The sequence below is a fragment of the Watersipora subatra genome, chromosome 2 (assembly GCF_963576615.1).
Source record: "Watersipora subatra chromosome 2, tzWatSuba1.1, whole genome shotgun sequence".
Taxonomy (NCBI): Eukaryota; Metazoa; Bryozoa; class Gymnolaemata; order Cheilostomatida; family Watersiporidae; genus Watersipora; species Watersipora subatra.
The window spans coordinates 57,510,721-57,532,483 of record NC_088709.1 but is presented as its reverse complement, the minus strand read 5'-3'; the positions used below and the strand labels follow the sequence as shown (position 1 = coordinate 57,532,483).

Sequence of the window (21,763 nt, the reverse complement as noted above, 5' to 3'; positions counted from 1 at the left end):
ATCATTTTTAAAGTTTTGGCATCGTAAGGCAAAAATATTGTATAGAGTGGTATATAAATCCACAGTAATTATCTAATGCAAACACCCCCTGCAAAAAATCATCAAGATTTTATACACATACAGTACATATCAAAGATTGTTAACAAAACAATTTATCAACCTTAGTAAATATAGTTACCCACTGTCCCTTTAGTGTATTTAGTTGTTAGGATCTGCAAGTAAATGTAACTATGTACAAAGTACTACTTACATTACATACCATGAAGAGTTCTAACCTTTGAGACAGACATACAACATAAACATCAAATTTAACATAAGTTAATTTAGCTTACTAAACACATTCTGAAAGCTTTGTTTTAGTAGGTATTTTACCAAACTAAACTTCAACTTTTTCATAGGCTAAATTTTTTCACTTGTCTGTTTTTGAAATCGTTTTTACCGTAACTTATAACAAATAGCACTGAACTGAGATAGCCAGCATTATATATCTCTTTTGGGTGTTATGTGAGGCAATTCAGCAAGTAACAGACTGTCACTTTCGTTATTTTGTTGTTATCAGTACACTGACTGGCATAACTTGTTTTGAAAAAAAAAATTTGTTGGTATCATGTGGTAGAGAAAAGTCAAAAAACTTTGTGCTTTTATGAGGATATTAAGATGTTGAGATGTTGCATAGGACGGAAAAAACATCATGTTCTGTATATTATGGCAAAATATCTTATAACAGGGCCATTGTAATTTGAAGGCACACTGTAAATAAACACTAAAAACACACACAATAATTGTGTGCAACCACCAAAAGAATATACTGTATACAATAAGAACAATATGTGTAATAAGAATGGCGCGTGGTTACGCACGCTCGATAATATACTTGTGATTTGAATGTTGTGAGTTTTAATATAGTACAATGGTGTTATTGCATTGCTAAGACTCCATTGCTATAGCAGACCAGAAGAGCCACAGATTCAGAAGCAACAGTAATGTAGTATATTATATACATTATATGGGGATATATATATATGTTTTTATTGAATATTATATATTTTTCAGTTTGTAAATAATAAAGTTTAAAATTTGTGTCGTTTAGACAAGGAGGTTTACTAGCTGAAGGATACCCTAATAACAGTGGAATGGGATTTCTATCAAGTGATACACTTGGACAAGTTCATCTGTTAGACTTCTATATAAACACTACTTCCAGATTTTGCCAGGCTGAAAGCAGAGAAGCTGTGGTGAGAGTTTTTTTCGTTTTATCATCAAAATATTAAACAAAAATACTTACATGTATCTCTCAAGTCATGACAGTTTCTACAATTTAAGATGTCTACATATCATGTATATATCGAGTATAACCCTTGTGTTAAATTTAACACATCAAACTTGTTGAAATCATAAATGGCTTTCATATCAGCAATTTGTTAATTCTTTATTATCCCATAAAGCCCAGTGTGTATACCTTTACCACAAAAGCCAAGAAGTTTGATTGGTTGGTGGTTAATTGTGGTTTCTTGTTGATTCCCACATGGCTTCACACTGTATGGTATGCATGGTGTAAAATAGCTTGATATGTGCCAAATTTTGGAAAGTTGCAAGGTTAGTAGAATTTAAAAAATTATAGAATTACACAAACAGGACATTCAGTTTTTGCATTATTGCCAGCGGATTGGTGGCAAATACATGAACAACACAGTTATTCATCTCAGTATATTTGTGAATTATAAATCGCACAGTGTGTCTCAGTGAATCATCATTTTTATGGAGTTGTGAACAGGATTTTTTTAGAAATGTTATAATAATGTTTTACTAGTCATAGTGAAAGGCCACCAACTAGTTTATTTTCTAAATTCATTTTTTGAACTAAACCACATATGAGCCTCAAATATCTATACTCACAACATAGTGTCAGGACACTTTTTTGACCACTGGGCTGTTTGTATGCTTTCTACCATGACTGGTATTGAGCCACTTACTGAAGCAATGCGCTGAGAAGAAAAAAGAACCTGTGTCTGTATCAATACTAGCAATCATCAAAAACTAAAATAATAAAATATGAGGTATGGATTAGCTTGACTTTTTTTGGAAAGACTGACTTCTCATAAGATCATGGAGGTGGTACACATACATATTCTGGAATTTTGTAACTGGTGCTATTGTCAATGCCTGGCTACTCTACCGCCGTGATTGCCGATTACTGGCAATACCAACAAAATATGTTATGGGCAGGCAGAGTTGTTTGTCAATTATCACCAGCAGCCTTATCAAAGCTATTGGAGGTGCCACCGATGATGAGCCAGCTGTAGCAACTTTGCGCAAGCGTGCCAACAAAGCACTTTGCAAAGCCATAAAGCAGGACAGCTATCATCACTGTCCTATAATGACTGAAAAAAGAAAACAGTGCAACCAGTGTACTAAAGTGCGAAGCAACATTCGGTGTGAAAAATTTGAGGTTTCGTTTATGTCTAAACAAAGAACAAAACTGCTTCAAACGGTTCCATGTGCGACTTTGACAATAATTTGTAACTTTTTGAATAATTATATTTGAGCAATTTGTTTAATTGTGATCTGATAGTTACTATATATTGCTTGTTACATTTTTGCTAAGATTTTCAATATATGATTAAAATAGTTTAAATCGAATCTCTTTATTATAAAGTGATGAAATTGACATACTTTAAAAAGTCATTAAAAATCTAGAATTTAGAAAAATTGAACATTTTTTTCCTATCCTATATACAAATCAAAGCCAGCAGAGAAAGTTTTTCACACATTTAATTACCCTTTTGTGCTTTGCATGGTTAAGATTATTTTATGACAACATACAATGAGTAAAATACAAATTCAAACTGCTAATGACACAAAAATCCCCTTTGTAAACTATTTTTAGGTGAAAAGAGAGTCAGTAACCATACCAGCAGGAATTGCCACCTACAGAGGAGAAGCCTACTTTGACAAAACAATTGGACTGAATACTAAAATGGTCTTTATTTATGACAACCAAATTAGTGTTCTTGTGTCTGACAACTTATCTACAGAGGTATCTAAAAAGGAAGAGTTAAATTTCACAGTCATTGTAATCAAAGATGAAATAGTAAGTTACCATAAAATGTTACAATGTCTCATTTGTTAAACATCTGATTGGTTAAATGTGCTGGGCTACTAGAAACTAACATACTTTTATAGCACAATTTAACTTAATTCTGAAATCAGTATCAAAAATTCTACTTGAAAACAAAAAGACTCATTGGACTGTTTTCAAATCTAACAAACCTCTGTTTACAGTACATAGTTTATTTAACATTTTTTGCGGCACTAATTTACCTGATGTATTTCTCAGAACATCAACTGTAAATAACCTAAATTTCTATACTTTTTATTATTAGTGTTCTTTAGATGTTGCATTACAACCATAATTAAAAAACAATGTATTGTCATTACATGTTATAATGAGGTAAGTGTAGCGTACAGCTTTTTAATTTTTGTAAGCACAACGCAGTTCAGTGTAGGTGCGCTAAACAAACAAATTTGGTCAACTTTAAATAACATATTTTAGCTAATCCAAGCTCTATTGGCAACTATTTTGCAAATATTGCAGTATTATTGCAGAAACTGTGATGATAATAACAGAAGCAAGCTCTTTGTTTAAAAATGAAAACCAAATAATTAAATCTAACATGATAATCTCTAAGAGAAATGAACATTCCTTCTCAGGTAATATATGTTTTTTATTGCAACAGTAACCATATTTTAGGACCAGGCTATTACCTACACAATTACAAAGCATGATCAGAGCGTTAGCACATCAATTATCACTGTTATAAGTGCATTACCTTTCCCTGGGATTGAAGCTATTGAGTTCAGCAGCAGAGTAAACTCTAGAAGCTTTGAGTTTAACCCATCAACAGAGGTTAGTGTGAATTTCTGAACAATTAAGTTTGAAGTAGACAAACGACCGTAAAATCATTAGTTTAACGCCATAGCGCTCTATTTTTTAACCCTTGCTAAATAATGGCGGTCAATTGGAGACAACAGTCAAATAGAGGCCGGCGGTGTATTTTTCAAGTGGTTCGTCAGAATTTTTGGAGGATAAATTTATCTCTATCACACATAAAGTGAATGTTGCCTATATTTTGCTATTTTTTTTCAGTGGAGCAGTATTAAACCTTTTTGATTCAATAATTCTGCGAACATACTTTCAACTTTCTAAAGATCTTTTTATAAATATGTATTGAGGAACCGAGAAATATCTCTACCAGTTCATATTTATTGCTTGCAGTTGACCTGTGGTGATATTATAGCCTGTGTCTTTCTTTGCAATTTAATGGTATTTTCAATTTTTATTTTATTCTAAAATTAAAGACATGTTTTTATTTTACAGTTTATCTACATTTAACAATGTTGCATAAAAGCCCATTGCACTCATTGGTATGTTTGCAACAAGTTACAGCCAAAACTAACTTTTTATGTGCATTAGAAGTGGAGTTATGAGCTTCAATCCATTTTAAGTCGCGTAAAATGGCCCCAAGGATTATATTACATTTAAATGACATGCTATAGAGCTGCGTATTTATAGAGCATATCTTTATAATCTTTCAACTGATACAAATAGGTATTCATGAACAAGTGACATGAATGAACTATACATATACTACACGCAGAAAACAAAATTGAACGTTTTGGAAACAAAAAAATTTCTAATGTTTGCTTGGGTAGCTGCATTCTGATTGTTGCTTTGGATGAAATAACATCTTTTAGTTGCCAAATACTTTCCACAATGTTTTCTGGCTTCAACTATTTTTCTGCATTGCTGAATTAGTTGAATTCAGCGTCTAAAGAATTTTTTGCCCGAGCAAAACTTTTACGCGCCGCATTTAGCATAAATGCCACAATTACAAGTTAGCTCGCAAAATTTAACCTTTAGCAAAAACTTGCAACCCATTTTTATATGTGTTCTCATCAAATTATTAGGACTCGGTTAAACAAGGAACTACTATTAGCCGAAGAAAGTTAGCAACTATTTCTATGACGTTGCTTTGAAAGGTCATCTACCATCAAAAATATAAATCACTTTCTAAACGAGTACATGTACTTTGAATTATCACGACCACGTTAACCAAAGAAGTGCTATTAGCCTGAGACAGTTAGTAATTATTTCTATGGCGTTGCTTTCAAATTTCATCTACCATCTAAAATTTAAACCATTTTTGATATATGTAGGCTACTCCGAAGCAAAAAGATTGCATTAAACAAAGAACTACCATAATTGGCTTGAGACCATTATTGTTTATTTGTATGGTGTGATTTAAAAATTAAAAAAAGAGTGAAAAGCTTTATAATTGGTAAATGACAGAATTGATTGTTATTAATGTAAACAGTTCATTATTAACATGATTTTATGGACACTTTTCTATTGATCACCTAATGTTATAAGTTCATAAAGATCAACTATAGTTAAAGTGGTGGTCAAATGGAGGTGGTGTTCAAATAGAGAATAGCGCCTTATTTTTTAACCCTTTTCTCATATAGTGGCGGTCAAATAGAGAAGGGGTTCAATTAGAGGTTATACGGTATATCTTTTATATAAGGCTTCTGGAAAATAGGAAGCCTCTGATAGGAGGCCTTGCTAAAAACAGGCTCAAACAACTTGAGTTGCCATGCTCATTGCGCATGTACATATATATACATAAATATATAAATATATAAATATATATCTGTCTATATACATATATATATACATTTATATTTATAATTTAGCTCTGATTTATTATTGAACACTCTGTAACGAACTCTGCAGCATTCACTTTGTGTATATATATATATATAACTATATAATATATAAAACTTTTATAGATACTTTTTATAATTATATTTATATATTTATGTGTATATACATGTATACATGTACATATATATATATATTATATATATTATAACACATGTGCGTGAGTGCGTGCGTGGGTGTGTGTGTCTGTGTGTGTGCGCGCTCGCGTTTGTGTACGTGGGTGTTTGTGTATGTGTGTGAGTGTGTTGGTGGGTTAGTGTGGGGGTGTGTGCATGTGTGGGAGAGTGTGTGTAAGTCTGTGCAGGCATGCGTAGTTATGTGGATGTGTTTGATGGTGATTGTCGGTGTGTATGTATGTGTGCTTATGTGTGCGGATGACCGCAAGAGTGTGTGACCAAATGAGCTGGTGCGCAAATAAGTGTGTGGGTTTGTTTCTGTGTGTGGGTGTGTAAGTGTGTGTATGTATGTGGGTGTGTAGGTGTGTAAGTGTGTAGGTGTGTAGGTGTGTAGGTGTGTAGGTGTATAGGTGTATTGGTGTGTAGGTGTGTAGGTGTGTAGGTGTGTAGGTGTGTAGGTGTGTAGGTGTGTAGTTGTTTAGGTGTGTAGGTGTGTAGTTGTGTAGGTGTGTAGGTGTGTAGGTGTGTAGGTATGTAGGTGTTTAGGTGTGTAGGTGTGTAGGTGTGTAAGTGTGTAGGAATGTAAGTGTGTAGGTGTGTAGGTGTGTATTTGTGTAGGTGTGTAAGTGTGTGCACACTGTTTTAGGTTTGTGAGTGTGTGGTCGGCTAGATATTTTGTAATGTAGTTGTGTGTTTGTGTTGTCGTGGAGCTATAGAGGTTTGTTGGTGAATGAATGCGTGGGTATTATATATGTGAGTGGGTCAGCGGTGCAGCGTTGTCCAGCGTGTTGCATTGTGGACGAGTGTGTGTGTGTGCGTGCGTGCGCGCGCGCGTGCGTGCGTGCGTGTGTGTGTGTGTGTGTGTGTGTGTGTGTGTGTGCGTGTATGTGTGAGGGTGTGTGTCTGTGTGTGTCTGTGTGTGTCTGTGCGCATCTGTGTGCGTCTGTGTGTGTCTGTGTGTCAATGTGCCATATGGTTTGCACATTTTTTGTTAAACTGTTTGTCTGTGAGCCATTGTAAACACTATAGGATTTTCATTTTTCTATCTGATTTTGATCTAATTTTACACGCAAATGCTCCATTTCATCTCTAACAGGTCAATAAATTGAAACTGTCTGATTCATGAGAATCAGTCTCATAAAACACCAACATAAGAAAAATCTGATTCATGGTAAAAGATAATACTAGAAATTGACTAGATTACTGCTTGTTCAACTATAGACCAGCTAAATTTTAATTGATCTATGCTGTCGATTAATTTTCTTCAAGTCCCAATTTGAACGAACGCTCAAAGCTTAATTTTTGTATAATTTTCCTACAAAGTAAAATAACTCTAAATGCCACTACATAGAGGAATAAGCTGTTTCCCTTTACTCTCTGCAAGAATGCAAATGTAAATACATCAAGTGTATTAAGCACAAGAATACATACATGTATATGCTCTCTGTATTTAAGTATACATGAAGTCAAGGCAATATACAGTGAACATTCCTGCAGAGAGACTGTGCAAGCTTGGCTGGCTTGCGCCTTGGTTGAGTGTTCCTACTATTATCTTGTTGGTGCAATAGGCTTCACGTTCTGCTTATTTTTCACTGTGATCATTCTTTGTTGTGACTCAGCACATCAAGTTGACTGATATGTACCTAAAGTTTCTGTCCTAGTACTTACACTCGGCTTGGCTGTAATGTCTCTTGTGTAGATAATCCTGCTAGCCTTGGTCACGATGCTCTGCCGTCACAACTATCTGTTTGATTGCCAACTCAGAATATTTTGTCCTGATTCTCTCGCATGCGTAACCAAAGTGTTACTTACCAAAGACTTTCTATTTTAGCTCATATCCTACATAGGTGTGTTTCAAGGCTTCTCTCCTGTTCTAAAGCTTGACATAAGAATGCTCTTTGAAGACCCTTCCGGTCGTCTCACAAGTATAATGCATACAGATGATGGAAGAGGTAAATTTTTTTTATCTACGCACTGCATATGTTATAAAACACACATTTTAGGCTTTCACTTGACAAAATAAGAAAGTGTGTGCATTCTATTTGGTAACTTTATTTCAAACTTTAATGTTTAAATAAAAAGATATAACTGGTAAGTCTACTTTACTTTGGTTTTTGAAAAGTTGCAAATTTATTCTAGAAAGATGCAAGTAGGCCTATGCCAAAAAATGTACATTCAACAAAATGAAAGGCTACATCAACCAACTAAACACCTTGCAAATAAATTTGGCCACAAATTGAAATTGAAATATGTTGTGAAAATACAACCAAGTTAAAATGTCTCAGTTATATCAGAGTGTATTAAAATAGGGCAACCTTGTTTGTTATTTGTGTTAGCTAGCGTTATGTGATATACAAATATCCACATGTTTATTGTCTGGGTTAAACAACTAGATCTTTATGATAATGACAGGAAAGGATTCAATTGGAAATGACGGTCTCTATACTGGATACCTTGGCGCCCACAAGATGCAGAGTGGTTCAGACAGAGGATACTACGGATTAACAGTAATCGAGTCTTTAAAATTTGTTTAAAATTAAAATCCTTGTGAACATTTTTTAACAAACTTGCTTTGAATAAAATAAAAAGTTATAAAACCAAATTTTATTAAAGTGATTCAATTAGTGTGTAAATTTACTACATGGACCTAATACACTTTTGGTAAATTTTTAAATTTACCAAAAGTGTATTAGGTCCATGTGGAGGTACCTCCCAGGTACCTCCACATGGACCTAATACACTTTTGGCTTCGATCAAACCGCATAACTACTCAGAGTAGCTCTATCAAAGAGAAAGCAATCAACAAATAGTAGCTTTAAAGTGGTTTTTTTTGAGAAAGCTTGAATATGCAAGCAATTTATTATAGTGTTTGTTTGAATTACCAGTTTCATTTTAAAATGAGTCACTAAATAGAGATTAGAATCATTGTTAGATTAATTTTAAAGCAAATATTGTCCTCGAATTGTTGAATTTATTTGTGAAGACAAAGAGATAAGGGACTCAGACTGCTGCATCATGGTTTCATTTATAGTAACTTTTTTCAAAATATACTGCTTATTGGTAGATTGAAATATCTGGAGAAGGCATCTTACCTGGGCAAGATAGTTTGGTAAGGAGGAAAAAAAGATGTTTACAATGCGCTAGTCTTGGCAACGTCACAAGATTTTTAACAGGTAAGGAGTTTTTGTAATAAACAATAAAAGCAGCAAAATTTGTAAAAGTCTTTCACAAGCTAATAAATCTGAATAGCTATTTTGTCACTAAAAATTTATTTTTAAGATAACAGTATGACGCCTTAAAAATTGGATCAAAACGTTGCTGAGAAATAATTGCTTTCAAGTTAAAACTAAAAAGAACTGAAAAATAAACATTTATGAAATTTCCAGTTAGTTTTTAAATTGATAAGTTGCTAAATTGCTTAGTATTGATAGTTCTTTTGTATTTTAACTAATTTTTTATATATTCTTTTCTGTAGTAGCTACTGTATGCGAAACAAAACCATTGTAAAACGATACCAGGATCTGTGAATGGTCAAGCAAATAGTGATAATTTGGAAAAAGTGACAAAGATTTTTTTACAAATCTGTATTTTATAGTATATCCGCTTTAACATTTTTGTAAAAATTGGCAAAATATCATTTGTGTGACTGTTGAATTTTTTTTTCAGTAAATTGATGCCTTTTTTAATTTACAGCTGTGACTGTTTGCTTATCTTTTGTAATTGACAGCCTTTATTTTAGCAAAGTTTACTTGACTTAAAAAAATTTTGAATGGCCCTTTGCGCAGTTATAAATTACAGCAAGCTATAGTTCTATTTCTGAAACACATTCAACCATCATTAAGGCAATAAAGCAGCGGCAAAAGTTTTTTGAATTTATGTCGTTTTTATGTCAAACTTGACTGGAGTGAAAACTAGTGAAAAGCTTTTAACCACATATCATGTAAATTGATTTCAGATTGATTGTAAGCTGCTAGAACATTGTTCTAACAGAATTTCATTAAATTAATGCAACGATCAACCCTTCTTAATTGCTGGTAATAATGTTTTGTCAAGTTTACTCTGCTCATGTTAAAGCACATTTGATATATCTGATGACTAATTAGACAAAAGGACATGCCACTTGAACTTTTCTGCTAAGCATATTTCAACTCCATTAGTTTAAAAATTATTTATTAACTAACTCATACCAATGCAAAGAATCTGCCCGAGATCTTTCACTTGCTCAGTAAGAGTAAAGTCAAATATGCAATAAACATATAAGTACCTGCACAGTGAGAAACCTCCATGTGGTCTTCTCTCCGTCGCTTTAGTGATATCCTAGTTAGCTTTTGAATGTGGCTTGGCTTTGCCTATCGGTAGTAAGGCTGACTCGGTAGCCGACCGTTGGTTGACAGGAAGTGCTACCGAGGACCGTGTCATCTGCCGAGGCAAGGCTCAACCAATACGGGGCATTGATTGCCTTGGCATCAGCCATCCTGCTTAGCTCGGCTTTAGCCATGACAATAACCACAATAACATCAGAGAACAAAACAAAATATCGAAAAAGCAAACAGCTCTAAACTAATCTCCCTCAACCCTTGCAATTTTTATTACACGTAAACTTTGTGGTTGATGTTCAATTTTAAGCCGCCTAAAAACTGTAATAATTTAATCTTTAAAGATTTTTAATTTTTTTATACTCCAAAATTACCTAGTTTTGTAAAAAACCTGCTGCGACTTTTTTCGGCTCAACAATAAATCAAACCGCTTAAAGTATAAATGGCTATATTTATCTTTATACATATAGCCGTAAATAGAAATATAGACATATTTCTCAAAGTTTGTCATTGTTGCAAACGCCCAGCTATAATAGCTATTAAAATCTTGGAATTAAAAGTCCGCAATTGGATGGACTTTAACTCATGGAGATTGGTACCACAAGTATAAAATCCAGGCAACCTACCACTGAGCCAAATAGTGTGTCATGAGTGAAGATATTATCATATACTCCCAAACACACACAAAGGCTAATTATTTTAGCATTGCGAGCAGGCGTTACAATGCTCCAGTTTTGAAATGTGTTAAGACTAGTTTTATGCAACACGATGCTTCTTTGTCTTTTTTCGTTAGGGTTCATTTGTTCTGCTCCAGGATATCAACAATAATTTATCTCGAACTTACAATTTGGCGATTTGTGTACCGATAATATACATTATTAAAGTATATACGTTGCTCACCATAGCAAGTTCAGCGTTATCCATTAGGGTAAAAAGATTTTTGCAATCAGATAAAATTAATGAGAAAATTTTAGTTAAATGATGTATTTATTGATACATAGTGCTTACAGGTTACTATGCCCCTATAACACGATGCTTTCCGCCAAACTATTTCAACAAACATTTCTCCCTAACTAAATATTTGACGGCTGTTGTACTGCTTTTCATTTGGTTATAACCATTTTTATTTGGTTTTTGCATTTTGAACTAATTTTATCATTATCAAATCATATGTTTCGTAGTTTACATATTTGCTATTTATTTCACACCTACATTTAGTTCTCTACTAATTTATTGTCTACTAAACTAGGTCATTATCACATGCACTATAGCGCATGCAAAGGCTAATTTTGTTAGCCTAATTTGGACCGAAGTATATGCAACACGATGCTTCTACATTTTTTTCTTAAAGCTAATTTATTCCGCCCGGTGTTATTAAAAATAATTTATCTCGAACCAAAAAATTGGCAACTTGTGTACTGATTATATACATCATTAAAATGTACGTTGCTCGCCATGGTGAGTTCAACGTTATTCATTGTGGTAACTTTTTTTAACTTTTATTTCCGGCTTTTTGTAAGATTCAATTGCTATATTGTAGAAAAGGCCAATTATTTGCAAGCGGAAAATTGTATTATCTTCGCAAAAAGAGACTCAACATTCTCTCTTCATTCGGTCAGACAGAGGCAGTACGATATCTCATTTTTACATTTGTACCAGTATTGAGAGATACCAGTATCAGCTTTCTCAAAGTATTGATGAATAGCTTCTGTTGGAACAGTAACCTTTTTTATATACACACGCTTCTATGCAAAAATTGTTAATATCAATTCAACATATTACGAACTTTTATTTTGTGTTTGCAGTTTGTACTAATTGTATCGTAACCAAGTCTTCTTTAATGTAATTGTAGCAAAACATCCTTCATTTTGCTATTACTTACTATTTCACATTTAAATTCAAACCATTTTATAATGGTTTTATTTATTCTTTTATTTGTTTGACCCGCACAAACCCTTTTCCTCATGATATGAGGTTTTAAAGTTACAGTTTCTTGACAAAGTTTGAAAACTTTAGAAAGGTTTTTATTTTCTCTCTTAATTTATTTCACCTACACAAAACACTTTTATCATGATACATAGTTTGAAAATTTGAATGGCAAATGTTGTTATATGTTAAAAAACATTTAATTTTTTATTCAAGGACTTTTTATTACTTGGGGAACACCGGGGAGTACAGCTAGTATATATATATATATACATATATATATATATATATATATATATATATTTATTTGCATAAACTGTGTGTGAAGCAAATGTTTGCACATACCAAAGTTTATTCGTGCTCTATCGACCTATGCTTGTTGGGCTTCTGATATATAGTCTGCCCTGGCAGGCCACACGTATTTTTCAGAAACACTTATTCAGTGCCAGGTCGGTGTATTTAATGCTGGGCTGGTAGCAAAATAGTAAACTCGCAAGTTAAAGCAATTAATTTAGAAATATTTGTAAAGCAATGAGGCGCTTTTAGAATTGGCTGCTATTCACAAGACATAAAAACCATTAAAAGACTGCCACATTGTTTTTGGTTAATTTTAAATGTCTGTTATCTGCTAATTCTTTTGAATAGGCAAATGCTTAGAAAAATGGTAAACACTTGATGTGTGGTAAAACAAAAGTAATAAATGGTACTTAATGATGAAAACACTGCAGGAATATCGAAGATTACTTTTTAAACAAGCAGTTCAGTTCTTCAGCACCATATTTCAAGATTAGCTGGTATTTCTATAGATGGCAAGAAAAACAAAAAACTTTTCACATCAAAGTTTTAGGTAATACAGTTTCACGCTTTAAAAATGTTGGACCACTTTCTTGTTTGACTATTTTTTCTTTTGTTTTTTTATTAAAAGATGTTGGATTTTAGGTGGAGTTATAGTGATAAGAAACTGGTCTCTTGTACCTGACACAACTCCTCCTGATAGAATTACAGATCTATCAGTACTGGAAGCTTCTGAAGAAACTGGTGTATTTGTTTTGGGTTGGACGGCTCCAGGAGAAGACCTTAATCTTGGTCAAGGTAAACCATGATATGACAAAAATTATTAAAATTGAGGCTTGTGTCAGAGAAACAGCGTACTAACCAGGTGGATTAGCCTTTGCTGACAAAAAAAAATTCTGATGAATATTTGTTTTACTCGGTTTATTAATATTTTACCGTAAATACCAAAGTTATCTATAAAAATAAGATATTTCATATGTTGTAAAATATTAAACATCCTCTACAAAGAAGTCTGAAAAAGTCTTTACGACACCATACTAATCTTAGATTAACTGTACAGATATCTTGAAAAAAATATGGATATATATTTATCTATAAATTTTTTGGTAAAATACAGTACAAGCGTATGTTCCTCTATAAAAGCAGATTTTGGTACATTTGCTCTTACGGTTACGCAGATATAATGAAGCAAACCAAAATGAGGTTTGGTGCAATAATCTTCACAGTCTACTCAATACTCTTTTAGTGAGGTTATCATGCCATGCAAGCAAGTTATTGTTTGATTAAACAGCTCAAACGTTGATAAAGGAATGGAAATATTGAAATAAAATTGTTCGAATTATTTTTGTTTTACTTCGAATATTTAGCCATTAATTAGTAGCTAAGATTTGCTAACATTTTACTTGGAACCTCGATGCATGTTAGCAGTATTTTTATTTGAGATGTTTTTTGTTTGAATAGCAAACTTTCATTTAGTTTAATTGATAGAGCCAGGAAATGGTATAAAGCAATATATTAAAACTCTGAATTGTGGTTTTATTTTTTATTTCAGCATCTGGATATAACTTTGGAGTAGGAACTAATTTGTCTGCCAATGCTTTGGTTAGCATAGACGAGGACGTCATTCTAACCCCTGTTTCTACTTTGCTTGTGGAAAGCGGAAGACAACTCCAGCTAGTGATCAATGCTAGTGAGTAATCAAGTGTTGCTGTTGAGCTACACAGTTACTTTGAGTACCTTATTAATTAACATTGACTCTTTTTAAAAACTCTAAAACTATTATGGAGCGTAAATGAGGAAATCCTAGAATACTATTAATTGACTGAGAATAAAAACAAGTGTTTTGACCATTCTTGGCAGATCAAGGAAAATATATTTTTGCTCGCTTTAAGTAGAGATCGCGTGTTTTTAATGACTTGTTGCAGAAAAAAAAACCTCCGCAATGTTTACTAGACAAGAATGATGCCAGTGGCAAGGTCAATTTTTTAAAGAGCATCGTCCTTTTCCTCATCATCAATAAAAAAATTTATTAATTACACTCAAACCATTTTTTTTGTAGGTATTAGATCTGGATCATACAAAAATCAAGCTGCTCTAAAAGTATAATTGATATCTAGGTGCAAAAGTATCAATTGTAAAATATTTCTTTAAATAACATTCAGTACATAGATGCAAAAAATCGCCTCATCTTTGATATTATCATACAGGGTGGTTATATACTTTTTTAAAACTGCTATCACACGCAGTGCTTTTTTGTTATGAGTGCACATATTATACATGTCAACATTACAAAATATCTGAATTAGCAAAACTTCCAAGCTAGCTCATTGATTCTCAACTTAGTGAAAGCTTGGTGTTTTTTCTGAATTAGTCAAACAGACAAGTTGTCAGATAGAAAGGCACTAGTTCAAACGGTCAGATCTAAAAAAGATAACGATTTGTAAGTTTCTAGCCGCAATTCCTAAATCAGTTGCGGAATGTACACGTGAATTGATTTCGGCGCCTACAATATAACTGCGCGTTAATAAGACCGTTTCTACGCAACTACAAAACTGCTAATGCTAGTTGCACTGAGTAGTTGTAGTAGGCTGTTGTTGTAAATGGTTTTTAGTATATTTTTGAATAGAGCTTGTGCATCGATAGTATTATTACAAACTATTACGTATGTACTACATTGCAAAACGGTTATTTTATATGACTACAGCAGGTTTTGGCTTGCCCACGAAACAGTTTTACTTTGTCTTCTAATTACAATACAAATTTGAACCTGACTTTTCAGCAATTATTAGCCTAGCTACAAAACAGTTATTATTTTTATTAAATACATGGTGGAACTTGACTTTTTAGCAAATATTAGTCTAGCTACAAAACAGTTATAGTTCTATTAAATAAATCCATTACGTCCATGGTACTACTGATAACATATATGGTAATCGCCAACACAGCTACACAGTTTTCAAACCGAGTTAGGAACTGCGGGCTAGAAACTCACAAATCATTATCTTTTTTAGATCTGACCAGTTCAAACACAACTTTGTGCAATTCGAAGAGGTTGAGGTAAAATGTTTGATTTATCATTACACATAAATGATCAGCTCATCATAATTAATTATCCTCAGGCAATGAGGGTGTAATTTACAAAAATGCACAAAAGCTATACTAAATAACATGCATAAAAATAGCTATTTGGCCTATCAGCTCTTTTAGTATCTATATTTAAAGTGAAAGATCTCAGTTTCAAGAATATTTAAATAAAACTTGATGGCATAGAACAGTTTCATTTTCCATAATTAAAATAATTGAATAGCTAGTAGCCTTTTGTTTTGAGCTAAAGCAGTTTTCTTGTATTTGCGAGAGTTCAAATAATGTGTTGTTACAATTTCATTTGTTGATCGTAGCCAACTTTTGATTTTATAGTTTAAGAAATCAAAACAGGCAAGATATTGCGCCAATTATTCGGTCGGTGAATCATTTTGAGTTAATACAACTTTCATTAAAATACAATTGCGCTTAGTAAAAGCAAAAAGTACCAAGCAGAACTAACTGCTGAAGATGTGATTGTGATCATTTATATTTTTAGGTAAACTGACTCCAGACATGTTTGGACTTCCTAAAACAGAAAACATCAGCACATACTACTTCAGAATAAAAGCATATGATTCCAATGACAACTACGCCAAGTGGTCAAATCCTGTATCTGCTTCTTTTTTAACTCCTAACTCCTTTGCTGGTTTAATTGTAAGTAAAACTTTTCATACGCTAAAATTACCACTTATTTGCTCTAATTTCTATTCATAATTTCCATCGGATAGCTAAACTATTCTATTTTGTTGCTGAAGATTGTAGGCCTAAATACACTACTCATTGAATTTTGCAAAGTATGTAGTGCAAATTAAATCTCAAATATGCGTCACAGGAAAATTTATATGTATTATAGGAAGAAACTTCTACCAGCATGTTTACAGGTCAAGGGCTTCAAAGCAGCTTGTCTACTGTTTATGCAAATCAAAACAGCAGCACAATGTTTTACGCTTCTACGAGCTCTAGAAACGAAACCGATGTAACCGAAGTCGCAGAGGTAAGCCCTTGAAATAGCTGGTCCTGCTTCATTTATGCTTGCGATAGCATAACTAGAGTAATACAGAAACAACATTACAAATTAACATTTTATTATGCTTTGATACCATAGGTCCTGTATACTCTGTAATATAAAATATGAAGTTTTCAGTTATTATTGTCTATGACATTAATATCTATAAAAATGATATTATGTACATATATTTTTATTGTATGTTTACATTTGTACATATGTATCCTGCATATTTTACTAAAATTTCTTAGTTTGGTAAACAAACTATGAAGAAAAATTATTATTTCAATTGATAAATACCTTTTACATAACTCTTATCTATCGTTAAGACAGTCTATCTTTGTATCAGGCAGCTTGAGCGGAAAGATTAGTTTTTTAGACTGGCAGTAGCTGAAACCTGAGAACATCCATTTTTTAAACAAAAAATACCCATGTGGTAATAATGTTAGTTTCATTAAGGATAATACTAAAACACTCTATATACCGTGTTCAGAGTTAATTATAGTATAAGGTAACACAAAAAAGGGTCATCTGTTTTTAATTACGCCAGATATGCTTTAAACAAACATACATGTAGGTCTGCCCTCATTTGGGGATTACTTCAGAAAGCTTTCTGAAGTTAACGCCTGATATGATGTTTGAAACAAATATGTAGTGATTAACTAACTTATTTGTAATTTTTATATTACATCATACATATATGCATACTATCTGTATGTTCGACATTCTTGGATAATGAAAAACAGTCATTTTACGAAAAGTTTATTTTTTCTTTTACATATAAAAAAAGTCAGTTATCATTCTAACTTTTAAACTTCATGTCATGAGAAATGGTTTTTGTTGAAATTACTCAAGAGAAAAATAACACAACTTTAAAAGGTGTTTAAAATTCAATGTGAAATAATTAGCAAATAATAGCTAAATAAAGTATTTTTTGCTATGATTACACTGAAAGATTTTTTAGTGTACAGCTATATAATTTGGATTCATTTCAGTGTTTGCATCGAAAAGCACAAGTTTTTATAAAATGGTTTATATCGTCTAATACAAACATCCTCTGGTAAAAATTATCAAAATTTCATCTTGGTACTGTACATATTAAAAATTAGTAATATAGCAATACATTAACCTTAGTAACTATAGTTACATCCAGTAACTTTGTTGTATTTAGTTTTTATGATCTGCAAACAAATTGTAACATTGCGATGTACAACCCATATTACATGCCATAGGGAGTACTAACTTTCAAGTAAGACATAAATGAATGTCAAATTTAACTTAAATAATTTTAGCTTACTATAAACATACCTAAAACTAGGTTTGAGTAAGTATTCTGCTAAACTAAACTTCTACTTTTTTTTGGCTAAAGTTTTATTACTTATCAGCTTTGAACTCATTTTACTGCAACTTAAAAAAATGATTAACTGAAATAGCAATCCTCACATATTTCTTTCATGTGTTTCGGAAGAGATTTTGGTAAATAGCATAGCGGTAGTTTTAGTATTTCATCGTGATTAATATACAAGCTTCCAAATTTTAAGTTTGGGAAAATTTTTGCTTGATATCATATGGCGAGAGAAAATAAAAAATTAATTTGTTTGTAAACGGAAAAGACAGAAAATCAACATACTCTATGCAGTAGAGCAAAAAATCCTATAACAGCAACAACCTAACATAAGGGTGCTCTATATTGATGAATAATTCAGTGATTAAAATAGCAAAAAAAGGTATTCACCATATAGTAATAGCAACAAGAGTAGTACAAACTCCGTAGCCTTGTGGCTAGATGCACAAGTTTACTAACTGGCAGTTGCAATCTTTCTGAGTTCAAATCCAGTATAGAGCCATTATTCATCCCTAGATTTCAATAGTGATATCTGGATAGACTAATGACCAAATTTGAGATAGGTATACATAGAATTAGTAACTTATATGTAATATATAAACTATTAAAAAATTAGATTAAATGAATAACAATTAATCAAGGACTAACAAAACATTACATGAATTTTAATAGGTTGTTGGCAATAATTAGACTACTCAGTTTACATGCTAATTGAAGGATGAATATGCTTTTCAGAGATTCACATAGTTGAATCAAACCAAAGCTGCTTTTCTAAACAGACAATTTTGAATTTTCTGACTTTCATTCCATTCACTTGATTTTTGTAGATTTATATTTAGCAAATTCACAAGTTTTCATTTTGGGTATGATAGATTATGATAAGTATTTTGCCAAATAGAGTTATGGTGACTAAAAAAAATTTTAACTAATTTTACTTATGTCCTATCTTTATTTTCAATCTCTTTATTTATACACTGTATTTATTCACTTTAATTTGACACCACGTTTTCTACAAGGTTTTTTACTGTTCTGCTCTTTTGATTATTAACTATAGTTTTTTAGTCACACAAGGCTATATATAGAATGTGCCGATTGTTACACATTCTAATTATCACTCATAATAATGACAATAACCATTTTCTAGAAGTGCTTTAAATTATCTTTGAAGAAAGTTGTCAATTTTTTTGTAGGTCTTTACTTCTCCAATTATGCTTTTAATTTTGGGAGTTTCTGTTGTCATCGCTGGTTTGGTAATTGCTGCTGTCACTGTGGCAATTATTCTTGTACACCGAAGATCTGGTAAAAAGGAATCTATTGGAAGGTAAGAATTAAATGCGTTGACAAGTGTTGAAAATATTCTTAAAATACAGTTTTCTACTCTTTTCGAAGATTATATGAGTCTGTGGAAATTTTAATTGTTGTTAGTAATAAGTTTTCATCACAATTGCTTTTTAACTTGAAGCCTCTAAAATGTAGCAACTGTCATTTTCCAGCGCTCAGAACCCGGGCCCTTTTTTCATGTAAAAAAATGCATACAAATTTGCATGTAATTGATCAACATAAGTCAGTAAAATCTACCAACAAAAACTATTGTGCTCTTATAAAAACAACTAAAAAGTAAGTTTGTAGAAATTCTCATCATTGATATTTACATTAAGATGAATTTGTTATTTGATTTTTCGCCATCAAACTTTTTGCCGTTTAACGATGTAACTCTGCTGTGTTAATTTAAAGATATAGTGTTTTTCAATCATGAAAGGGTACTAAGTTCGAGCAATAAAAATCATGTCAAAAATTATTACTAATAAGTCTTTTAAAATTCAATCCAAAAAATTTGATATGAAAAATTTTATGAAATGCAAACTCAAAGGTAGAAAAATGTATTAATATTTGAAGCAATTATTTTGACAATTATGTCGATATTTGTTGAAGAATTTTTACCATGAACGAATTAAAGAGTCTTGGTTTACCAGTTCAAATTGCTTGCATCTTAACAAGGTTGAATCGGAAAGAATATTTTTTAAAGTTTTATTTGCATAATTATAAAAATGTTTGATTACTTTGATGACTCAAGTATTGACTAGAAAGCAAATGATTTTGGTTAGTTTTTGCTTGATTTATCCACTCACTATTAGAGATTTAGTGGAAAGTTCCTACTCACCTTTTAGTAAGTCCCTACCTTCGGCATAAGATGACCTAGCTTACACTATTGCGTTGCTATAATTCAATCATTCGTGCCCAAGTTTTTAATATTGCCTGCATAGCATTAGTTGCCAATTCAATGCAGTTTTGGGCGTTGAAGCATTTGTTCTAGTTGGGTACACCTATTCCATTAATTCATACTTGAGTTTTTTTTCTGTTAATTGCTAATCAGAACTAGCGTGAATTATTTTGGGGGATAGAAGTAATCTGTTTTTGCATAGATATGACATATATGGGATTGCACCTATAGAAATGCAGTGTTTGCAGTCAAGCGTAAGAAGTGAAATTGTAGCTCATCTTGAACTGAATTGCCATAACGGCTGCTCATGACCATGAAGAGCTGACTTTACAATGTATTAGCCAGTAAGGCAAGGCTCACTAGCTTTTGCTTGCCTGCAGAAACTCTTTTTGCTGAGTTTTAGTTTTAAAAAAGTTTGCAACTAGATGATCTTAGTTTATTTATTTCTGGCAAGTAGTCATTAAAACGCAGAATGCAGTGTTCAAAAAGCAATTCCAATGAACCTAATTAAAAGCTTTTAGCAGTGCAGGTAGAATGTAAACTGTCAAAAGACATGTATCGATTAAAACGGTAGTCTCTTGTTTCTTTAGTTGAGACTGTGAAAGGAATACTTCAATAATCATTTTAGGTAAAGGATTCTGTATGTATACAATTAAAATATTTCTTTAATAGATAAAGAAAGTTTTGAGTGCATGATTATGCAATAGTTTTGAGGTTTCAAACCTCAAAAAACTCTAAAGTCAACTAAATAATGCAGTTTTTATGCAACCTGCACTCTGGCTTTTACAAACTTCAAACCGCTTTTGTAGCAGCATGAGTGTAAAACCATGTGCTAATCAAAGGTCTGCCATAACCAAGTACATGTATTTAAAGTCTAGCTTTTAAAACAAGAAGTTTTATTTAGGAAGTTAATTTATTTTTTGATGTCGTTTACTTGTCTCTAAAAGTGCCATCAGCTAAAATTGTATATATTTTACTTGCTCAAACCAATAGCTTTAGTTGTTGGAAGTTACATATATAAATTGTACAAGTTAATTATTAACTAAAAGAACATTCAAAGAACTTTTTGTTTCTTAGCTGATAATCAAGCTGTTTGAATATTTATCTTCCAACTTTCCAGAGAACTTGTCATCAAAGAAACAGTCATAGGAACAAGGTACCTCCAAAAAGATCCTGAGAAAGAAATGTAAACAGATGCTATCCATTACAGTGTGGCAAACTCTTCGAACACCATGAAACTGATGGTGGTTTTAGAAGGAGAACATTTATTTTAATTTTATCACAAATAACTAAAAACAGATAATTGGTTCAACATAATAAATAATTATAAAATTTTATTTTTGCTTGACATTTGCGTTTTAACCAGCTATGCTACCAAAATAACATTGTATCACAATGGAGTATAGCGTTTGATAATAACTTTGGAGGGAGACTAATGCGGACAACAATGTCTATCACCATAGCTGTCATAAATGCTTTGACTCATATGCTCTGGCTATACTATCAGTGTTGACTCTGCTATAATATATGAATATGTATATCAACCAAGCATTCATTTTCTTTGTTTCATTTGAACTATGCAAGCGAATATTAGAAGTAAAAACAAATTGCTGAAAACTCTTGAGTAGAAATGCCATCTGTATGGCAGTTATTCCATTTATCATGCGTTTAGA

General features: G+C 32.2%; 1 protein-coding gene across 1 annotated transcript in view; it reads left to right on the top strand.

Moving 5' to 3' along the window:
* Positions 1-21,280, top strand: part of LOC137388365 (calcium-activated chloride channel regulator 1-like) — a 59,359-nt gene extending 38,079 nt beyond the window's left edge. The window contains exons 9-18 of the mRNA XM_068074852.1: positions 1,091-1,235; positions 2,888-3,091; positions 3,752-3,907; positions 7,730-7,850; positions 13,080-13,232; positions 13,987-14,124; positions 16,015-16,172; positions 16,372-16,512; positions 19,060-19,190; positions 21,211-21,280. Of these exons, the coding sequence (XP_067930953.1) occupies positions 1,091-1,235; positions 2,888-3,091; positions 3,752-3,907; positions 7,730-7,850; positions 13,080-13,232; positions 13,987-14,124; positions 16,015-16,172; positions 16,372-16,512; positions 19,060-19,190; positions 21,211-21,280 (1,417 nt within the window). The remainder of the gene's footprint in view (positions 1-1,090; positions 1,236-2,887; positions 3,092-3,751; positions 3,908-7,729; positions 7,851-13,079; positions 13,233-13,986; positions 14,125-16,014; positions 16,173-16,371; positions 16,513-19,059; positions 19,191-21,210) is intronic.
* Positions 21,281-21,763: the final 483 nt, after the last annotated feature.